The following is a 10,124-nucleotide window of genomic DNA, read 5'->3' as shown; positions in this document are numbered from 1 at the left end:
CAGGCCCCCTGGGTCCCAGCCCTGGACTCTGCTGCCCCCTGGTGGCAGGACTGGGAAGGATGCTGCTCCTGCCCCGGAAAACCAGTTAATGAACAGCAATTACCATAAAAAATAAAATGATGATATTCAGCACTTTATAGATGGCAAAGTACCTCCTCAGTCGATCAAAAGCTGCACAGACTAGGGTGCAGGACACAGGACTGAAATTAGATGGGGGTTTAAGTCCTGAGTCAGGTTCTAACTGGTTATGTGACCTTGAGCAAATCATATCACCTCGCTGGGCCTCAAACTCCTCATCTATAGAATGGGTGACAAAAATAGGGTTGTTGCAAGGATTAAATTATCTAATACTTGGCACATAGGTTGATCTGAAGACAGTAACACTACCATGGTTATAATAATAATACTTGCCAGTCTGCCATATATCACCACCAGCTTTGCATAATGCTTTTTGCAAAGTCCTTATCAAGATGTCACCTCCTTTAATCTATATTATTATTTCCATTTAACAGACGAGGGAATTGAGGCTCAGAAAAGGAAGCAACTTGCCCAGACCATCATGGCTTGTAAGTGGTAAGACAGGTCTGTCTGACTCCAGCTCCAATGCTCACATCCCCACACCCGCTTTGGAAACTGTAATGCACCTAAGAATTCCCCAAGTCCTTATTGCCTCGTTTAAATAAGCCTTGTTCTCCACCCTCTCCCACACCCAGGCCACCATCTGGAATGCCAGGCCCAGCAGCTGACTCTTCCTTCCTTCCTGACCATGTCTCCAACTCTCGGGGCAGCTCATGAGCCAAGAGCTTGAAAGTGGCTTCCAAAGGTCATCCTGTCCATCCTCCTGCACCCCACCCAAGCAGATGACTGTTTATCCTGTTCTTCACGCTGCTCAGAGAAGGAGATTCCGTAACCGCTTCCTCTACCCTCTCAGGTGTTTGTTATAGTTCCCACGGTCAGATGTCTACCTTTTGTCTAACCAGAGTCCCTCCTGCTTCAGTTTCAGCCTATTCCCTTTTGTTCTTTCTCCCAGGAGTGTCAGAAATACAATCTGGGGAGGACACATGAGGCCCAGAGAGAGGGCCTGGAATGGGGAAAGGTTACTCAGGGACAGGAAGTGAGAGCTGAGCCCAGGTTCAAAGTCAGGTCAGGACAGCAAGAGTGGCTGTTCCAGCTTCTGGTGCCCAGGACGGCCTCAGCCCAGGTGGAACAAACTCACCCACAGCCTGCAGGCACCCAGCCCACCCCCTGCCCATATGGCTTATACCAGGGGCTGGCATGGGAAGCAGAGCAGATCTGGAGGGGCGAAGGGTTTCCATATTAAGGAAATCCTTGATCAGGCTCAGGAATCATGTGGAGCTGGGTTCGAATCCCTTCGTACCCCTTAACAAATATCTCCATGCTCGGCAATGCCCTGGGCACCAAGGCCACAGTCAAGGTTCCATGGGCTGAGCTCCTGTCCTCTCAGAGCTCACAGTCCAATGGAGGAGGTGACAGTAAACAGGTCAATAAATGAATAAACAAGTAACTCCAGAGTGATGGGAAGGTGGTGAGACTCCATATTCTAGGGTAATCAAAGAAGGTCTCCTGAGGAGGTGGCAAATTCCGTCGAGGCCTGAATCACAAGAAGGAGCCAGACTTCAAGAACTAAAGGAGGAATATTTCAGGAAGATAATCAGCAAGGGCAAAAGCCTGAGATTGGAATGAGCTTGGAGTTTGAAGACCAACTGGAAAGATGGCCAGGGCAGCAAGCCTTGGGGGGGCGGTCTAATACCTGGTCTTGTGCGGCGCCCTGCTCTGTGAAGTCTGTTTTCTTACCTGTAAAACAGGGTCACCAATACTGCTTAATAGGAAATGGACTCATCCAAGTGCACTGCACTTCACAGTTTATAAAGCATTTCCTGTGACCCTCTCATTGCCCTGCAGGGTTAGGTTGCTGTGGAAATCTTTGGAGTCAGACCTGAGAAAGGGTCTGGTAGTCCCTGACCCACAGCAGGTGCTCAAAGAATGTCAAGTTCAGATCTCGCCACTTCCGCCTCCTTGAACTTTCAAATTCCAAAGGCCTTACTTCCCAAACTATCTCCATCTGAAGAAAGGATCATTTTCTAGCCACATAGATCCCTAAGCCTGGGAGGTTATAACTCACAGCTAAGCTCTGCTGGGCTCAAAAGGGGATTCTCCGTCAAAAGCTAGAAAAAAGATTGGAGCAAAAAGGGTCCTTGGGCCCTCCGTCATGGAAGAACAGAAGCAGGCCAAGGTCAAGTTCAGGTCAAGGGGTTGGTTGAGTGCTGACTCCTCTGTTTCTTCTTGTTACATGGCTGGTTCCCAGAGGAGGCAGATCCTGGGTCTCTGCTTGGCCACGTCCCTGTCCTACCACCTCCATTCCAGCTCTCAGGATGTAGCTTGGGTGCTACTGCCTGCAGAAAGCCTGCCCCGTGAGAGCTGGCTGCTCCCTTATTTACCCATCCCTGGCCCCAGGGTTCTCTCACCAGGCTACTGAGTAAAGTTTCTGTTGAAGTATAACTCACATGCATAAAAGTACACAACTTTAAGTGTGCAGCTCAGTGGATTGTCCCAGAATGAACAGCTTTGTGTAAACAGCATTGTCAGACTCCTCCCCTACCAGTTACTACTCCTCAGGGTGCCCCATCCTGACCTCTACTCATCAGTTCCTTTGGCCTGTGTTTGTACTCTGCAAATACGATAATCTGGGGAGCCCTCTTTTGCACCCGGCTTCTCTCACATTATGTGTAGATTCATCCACGTCCTCACACGGTCTGATGGTTTATCCTCATTACTGTGTAGTGTTCCCCTGTGTAAGTAGACCACAGTTTTCTCATTTTAGCACTGATGATCATTTGGGTAATTTCTAGTATTTTGGCAATTAATGCATAGTACTGCTCAGAACAATCTAGTTCGCATCTTTTGGGGTGCATACGTACACATTTCTGTTGGTCTACTTCCAAAGAAGGAAGTGGACTCGCTGGGTGGGCATATACTCAGCTTTGGCAGCTGCAGCCAAATTGTTTTCCAAAGCAGTTGTGCCAATTTACACCCAGCCAACAGTACAGGAGAGTTCCTGCTGCCCCACATGCTCGCCACTCTCAAGACTGTCTGGGGGCCCCTGCATTTCATCTGTTCACTTGTCTCTCTCACCTATTAGGGTGAGAAGATTCTGCCTGCGTCCTCTGACCCATAGGAGACACAATGAAAGGGATTGGAAAGGAGAAGAGGGGGAGGGGAGGAAGAAGAGGCGAGGAAGAAGGAAGGAGGGTAGGAGGAAGGAATCAACAAAGAAACGAGTGACTATCTCAGCTGGAGCCCCAGATGGGGGTGCTTGCTGGGGCTAAAGCTGGGGCTCCTGGTTCTTACTATAACCTCAGGGTGCCCTGAAAGTGAACAATTGAATAAGACATTTTTAAGTTTCATTTCAGGATAAAATCTAAACAACAGATTTGAAGTATGAGGACTATTGGGAGTAGGGGAGAGTACAGCAGGGTCCCCTCAGAATACAGAGAAGGGGGTTGGCACTGGGTGGAGAGGGGGTTGCAGGAAGCCATTGAGATGGGTTCCTGAAGTTATATGGTTTGGAGACTGGCTGAGCAGACAGCCTCTGGGGCCAAAACCCCTGCCCCCAATGTGCCCGCCCTATCTCCTGTTTTGTCCAAAACCACCCCACCTTTCTCCTCCTCCTGCAGCAAGCAGGGGCAGGGCCCTGGGTCCTTGGCCAAGGCCAGACACAGAGCAGGGCCTACTGGGCAGAGGAAGGTACCACTGAGAGAGCGGCTCTCCCAACATGCTTTGCGTGGATCTACCTCCTGGGCAGGTGGGGAATGAGGAAAGTGGGCCTGGTGCACCTTGTCCAGCCCTGGTCTCCCTGCCTGGCAACATGACCCCAAAACCAGCCGCCTCCCAACTCCAGCCCCCAGGAGTCTAGCCCAGACTCAGGTGTCAGCCAAAATCCAGATGTGCCAGGGCAGGTCAAAGGCAGGAAAGCTTGTCTCCTCTGCTTTGCCAATCTGTGCCAACCTTGGCTCTCTCCATGCAGATTCAGCACTGGAAGAAGCACAGGGGCCCTTTGGTCTCCACTCAGTGCATGCATCCCCTTCTTGGACTTTCTGAGTTCCTTCAATCCTCAAGGGACGGAAGCCTTTCAATCTCACAAAGACCCCCATGCTCCGGCTATGCAGCTCTAACGCAATAAAAGCCACCATTTTTTGCAACTTCTAATGGGCCAGGCACTATTCAGCCTTATATACTTTATTTCACAGTGGCCTATGAAGTTATCACCATCCCCATTTTGCAGATGTGGAAACTGAGGCTTAGAGCCATTGTCTTGCTTAAAATCACATGATATGTGCACACACACACACACACACACACACACCTATTTCTCACCTCTGTTTGATGGGAGGGCTTAGAAGCAGTGATACCTCAATAGCAATAAGCACACCGAGCACCCAGAGCTGGGTCCCTAAACTCTATCCTCCAATAAAAGGAACCACACTCCTTAGAGAAATGGCTGATTCCAGCTCTGAGGCAGGGAAAATACAAGATGAGCCTGGGGCATCTTACAATGCCAGAAAGTAAGGAAATGCTCGAAAATTAAAAGAATGGATGTGTGTGGGGGGGGTGTCAAAAAGACACAGGAACTAATCTGAAAGAGCTCCCTATGGTCAAAACTAGAACTATTTGAACAGCAAAATGTATAAAGTGGGAACAAACCAAATTCTTTCTTGGGCATCCACAGGGGGATTGAAGACGTTAACCACAGGGTCTTTAATTAGTTTACTGACTCTGTAAGAATGGATGTGTGTGTGTGTGTGTGCGGGGCGGGGGGGGGGGTTGTCAAAAAGACACAGGAGCTAATCTGAAAGAGCTCCCAATGGTCAAAACTAGAACTATTTGAACAGCAAAATAAATACCTCAGTTTTTAATTATAACCCAAAGGATAAGATAAACGAATGCATGGGTCCATGGGGATAGAAATAAATGAGTGATTAAATAAATGGGGGGGAGGGGAGTAGGAAAAAATCTTCCTTACAGAAGAATTCTAAATATTATACGTAGATACATCCTCTAGGAGGAGGAACGTACCTCCACCCCATCACTCCCACTTGAGTGTGGGCTCCACTTGCTACAGCTCAACCATGTAATCAAGATTAGCATCACCAGTAATAAGTCACATGCCTCCCGAGATCACGTGATGAAAAGGGCGCTTTGCCTCTGCGGTATTTTCCTCCCCAAACCCATAATTCCTTTCTAGTCATGAGAAAAACATCAGATAAACCCAAATGGAGGGACAGTCTGAGGAAATACTGACCAGAACTTCTCAAAATTGTCAAGGTCATGAAAAGCAAAGGAAAGACTGAGAAGCTGTCACAGACCAGAGGAGACTAAGGAGATGTGACGACCAAATGCAGTGTGGGTTCCTGAATTGGATCCTGGAACAGAAAAAGGACATTAGTGGAAAATCTGGTGAAATCTGAATAAAGTTGGGAGTTCAGTTAATAGTCACGTACCAATGTTGGTTTCTTGGTTTTGACGACTGTACCATGGTAATGTAAGCTATTGACAACAGGGAAAACTCAGAGAGGGGGGTATGAAACTCTCTTTATAATCTTTGCAACTTTTCTGTAAATCTCACAGTATTTCAAAGTCAAATCTTTATTTAAAAAAAAAATCACATAGCATAGAAACATCTGAAACCAGAATTTAAATTCAAATGTCCCCACCTCCTCAGCCTATACATGCCACCCTCCTGTACCACCTCCTGTTAGAAAGTCACACCCAAAGCCTTCCTCCTGGGCGTGGGCTTCTCCCCTCAGTGTGTGTTTGCTCTCTGGGACCATCCAACTCATCTGTTTTCCACGACCTCCTTTTGAGGGCTAAAGGATGCTCTCATTCCCTGAAGTGTTCTCTATTTCCAGGTCCTTCCACTCTCTTGGGTGACTTGGATTTCAACGAATTGTCTTCCCCAGTATTTACTCTCCTTTGCATTAGTCGCCAATTCCACTTGGGGACCCATGGGGTTTCTGGGAAGACAACTCCCCAACCTGGCTCCAGGGATAGAGCACATGACCTAAGCTAGGTCTATCAGCACACGCCATACCCTGGCCACCATGATCAGCCCAGAGGTAGCCATGTGACCCAAGCTGGTCCAATCAGACTTCGAGAATGCTGAGACAAAGACAATTTTCTTCTTCCATGTTGGATGTGAATGAAGAAGCCTCTTGGAGCCTTAGGATAAAGTTAATGCCAAGGACAACAGAGTAGAGAAATGTAAAGAGCTGGGTCCTCAGTGGCAGCAATGAGCCACAAGATCAAGCCTTGCCTGAAGCCCACCCTGCCTCTGTACTTCTCAATTACGAGAACTATGATAGACTGAGAAATGGTCCCCAAATAGACATGTACATTTCACTACCTATAACAAAAAAAAACAAAAACAAAAAAACCTGTGACAAAAAAATGGGTGGGTCTTTGTAAATGGGATTTAAGTTAAGAATTATGAGATGGGGAGATTATCTGGGTGAGTCCTGAATGTAATCACATGGATCCTTATAAGGGGGAGGCAGAGGAAGAATTGACACAGACGCACAGAGAAGGCAATGTGACCACAGAGGCAGTGACTGGAGTGAGGCCACTGCCAGCCGAGAAAGGCTGGTAGCAGCCAGGAGCTGGAAGAGGCCAGGAAAATTCTCCCCTAGAGCACATCTCCGCTGCAGGATGGAGTATGGACCTCCGGACACCTGGATTATGGCTCAGTGATACTGATTTCAGACTTTTGGCCTCCAGAACTCTGAAAGAATAAATTTCTGTTGTTTTAACAGAATTTATTACACAAGCTATAAGAAACAAATACAAGAACTAATAAATTCTCTTTAATATTTAAGCCTATTCGAATCTGCTATTTTGTTAACTGCAACTCAAAGAAATCCAACTAATACACAGCCCCTGTCTCACCCTCCTCTGGTTAGCGAGGCAAGTCTACAGAGGGCAAATCCTTACTGAGAAGCAGCCAGAGACCCTCCTGATCTTTAGCTGGGGAAATGGGGCTGGAGTGGGAGAAGCATCAGATGGCTCACAGACTCCAAGCAAAGGCATTATGGGAGTTTATTGACAGAGAAGTCACAACAACCAGGGAACACACAGGCTCTGGCCAGAAGATCCCAGATACATACAGGTCCCAGCGCCCATTAATCCCAGAGCCTTTCCCAGCCAGGCCCCTAGGGACCAAGAGTCAGGCAGGGTCAAGGGCATGGAAGAGAGAGGGCCCCGTCCTTGCCAGATATCAGAGGTCACCTAGGGGTGGCCCAAATACCAGAGGAAGAAACTGTCCTTAGCCCTGAAGAGTGGACACTGAGGAACATGAGAACAGGCTGTACTGCTGATGCCCGGCCACAGAGCAATAGTCCCAGCAGCAGCTGCTTCGGGCAGGGAGACACTGCAGGCCCCCTCCGGAGCTGTCTGGGAGCCGGGTATGGAGCTGGTGTCCCAGGCCATGGTTGCCCGTCACGCAGGGGGCTCCCCCAGTTTGCTGGTGGCACTGGTGATCCGCTTATTCTCCCGGAGGTTTCGGAGGCGGGCGCTGAGGCTGCCGATCTCTTCCACGTAGGCCCGGGGCACCCATCCCTTCTCGCCATCTGCCAGGCGGACCCCCTCTAGCCAGCCTAGGGGAACACACAGGCCAGGGGCAGCATCAGTGGCATCAGAGGGACACTAGGGCCAGGTCTGCAAGGGAACTCCTAGGCCCTGATACAAGCCTTGTCTGCACCCCTGGGGCCAAGGTGACATCATCTCAGCTCTCCCGGCTCCAGGAAGGATCCTGCCTCTAGCTGTCTTGTAGATGAACCTCTGGCCTGTTTTTCCTGACATCCTTGAAGGAGAGTACTTCCCACTCTCCCATCAGTCACTCTCAATCCTACATCTTTACAAGCAGGAAGTTCCTCCTCTTGTCTAACTCGATTCCTGTATGCCGCGGTTGATCGACACTTGCGTAACCTTTCCCTGCGATGTCTCAGACATCCAGCTACCTCCTGCCCACACAAAGCCCCATAGAGAGGCCTTCCCAGGAGGCTCCTCTCACCGTCACTGGTCCGGGTCCTCACTGCCAGGATGTCAGTCTTCTCCAAGGTCAGCTCGTCTGGCTGCAATGCCTTGTATGTCCTGACACACTGAACCTGGGGGCGGTCTGACAGCCCGAGGGAGAGTGAGGGAGTCCCCACAGCATGACGATGCAGGTAGGGGGCAGGGAGGGGCAGCGGGAGGAAGTAAGAGGATGGGAGGGCAGCCGCTGCTGCTTCTTTCCCCCCCCCTCCACCGCCCCTCCCTAGCCCGCCGTGGCCACTCTTCATATCTTACCATTCCAGCTCAATCCAACACCTTGCCCTTGACCTCTAGGCCAAGGGCCAACTGCCCCCGGACACCCCCCACAAGACAGTAATGGCCACTTCGGATACCCCCCAATGCCTCTCTGGTGCTCCCTTCAGTCCATCCTTCTCAACTGGGATTCAAGCCATATCACTCCCCCATCTACAACCCTCCAGGGCTTCCTGCTCCTCTTAGAATAAAATCTGAAGTCCTCCCCACAGCCTACAAAGTCCTGCGTGGTCCAGCATTGCCCCTTGCTAACCTCCTCTCCTCCCGAATTCCTCCTCTCTCCCCCTTACTCATGAAGCTCAGCCACACTGGCCCCCTCAAACACTCTAAGCTTCCTCCCGCTTCAGGGCCTGGGCACTGGCTGTTCTGACCCCTGGAAGTACCCAGAACTTTTTCATGACTGTTCCTCCTCATCCTTCGGGCCCTTCCCTGACCACCTCTTCGAAATGGAAAGCTCCCCACAAAACCTAAACAGGACTCCTGGCTGAAGCCAGAGAATCTGTCCCGTCTAGGCCTTCAAGTCTTTCTACCACGACCTGGCTTGAATCTCAGCTCTGCCACCTATTGGCTGTGTGACCTTGGGCAAGTTACTTAACATTTCTGAGCTTCAGTTCGTTCCCATGAAAAATGAGTCTATCTAATAGGGTTTTCATGAAGATGAAGTAAAATAAACGCATTTATAAGGACTCTAGCAGCAGGCCTGACACATGGCAGGGACTAGGTAGAAAAGAATTCCCTTCTTTCTCCTTCTTTGGCTCAGCCCTAACTCCCCTGCTCAAAACCTTCGATAGCTACCTAGTACCCTATATCGAGGTCCTCTGTGATTGAGCTGCACCCTGGCTTTCCAGCCTCATTTCACACACCCCCCAAAAGCCTACTATATATAACGTAGCAAATCCCTCCCTCTGCCACCACCACCACCTCCCCACACGCCCTGGCCATTTTGGTTCCTGTCCTTTTGCAAATAATGCAAGGATAGATTCCAGTCCCAGCTGGGGTCCAGTCCCAGCTCTGCCACTTACTAATTAGGTGAACTTGGACAAGTCACTTTACCTGCCTGAATCTCTGCTTTCTAAAATGGGCTTCTGTGGGAATGAAATGGGAGGATATAAAAGCTTTGTCGCCTCCAAGGAGCTACCTGCGCACATGGAGGCCAGCCTGTCCTAGGTAATTCCTGCCCATCTGTCAAGGTTATGTGGAGCTGCCCCCAAGTGCCCCAGGCCAGTTGATCTCTCCTGATCCCTCTCTCCTACCATCCTCTGTAGCCCCACCGGCCACATGGTACCCAGGATTTGAGGGAAGGGAGAGAGCAATGAGGTACCCAGCCCTGGGGATGTGGGCCTGGGGTGGGGGAGGTTGGCAGGCTTCTACCTTCCCCCTCGTTGATGACCTCCTTATCCTCCTGGGGGCTGGAGGGGCACATGGCAGAGATCCATCGCTGCTTCTCACTTCTAAGGAGAGGAGGCTGAGTTATCACAACATGCAAAGTGCAGTCCCCCAGGGCCAGGGTGGTGAAACGGGGGGCGGGGGGAGGCAAGGGAGAATGGGGTATAATGTCCAGACCTAGGACCCAGGTCATGCCTTCCCCACCCCAGGGTCCTCCCCATGGTCCTGTTCCCAAGTCTGTGCCCCATCCCGCTCTAAGCATAAGAATTTAGCAAGCCCAGAACCCTCTGGGTGCCAGTTCTGTCCGTGTCCTGCCTTATGCCACCATCCCAAAGCCAGAAATAGAAGGCCTTGTGCCTGCC

At 50.2% G+C, this 10,124-nt stretch overlaps 1 protein-coding gene across 1 annotated transcript in view; it reads right to left on the bottom strand.

Moving 5' to 3' along the window:
* Positions 1–7,086: 7,086 nt before the first annotated feature.
* ARHGEF19 (Rho guanine nucleotide exchange factor 19) overlaps positions 7,087–10,124 on the bottom strand; it is an 11,451-nt gene continuing 8,413 nt past the window's right edge. The window contains exons 14-16 of the mRNA XM_025048622.1: positions 9,748–9,837; positions 8,084–8,188; positions 7,087–7,667 (exon numbers count right to left, since the gene is read on the bottom strand). Coding sequence (XP_024904390.1) covers positions 7,510–7,667; positions 8,084–8,188; positions 9,748–9,837 — 353 coding nt within the window. The 3' untranslated portion in view covers positions 7,087–7,509. The remainder of the gene's footprint in view (positions 7,668–8,083; positions 8,189–9,747; positions 9,838–10,124) is intronic.

This window comes from Pteropus alecto, unplaced genomic scaffold (assembly GCF_000325575.1).
Source record: "Pteropus alecto unplaced genomic scaffold, ASM32557v1 scaffold125, whole genome shotgun sequence".
In the NCBI taxonomy this organism is placed as follows: Eukaryota; Metazoa; Chordata; class Mammalia; order Chiroptera; family Pteropodidae; genus Pteropus; species Pteropus alecto.
This window is presented reverse-complemented; position numbering and strand designations above follow the sequence as displayed.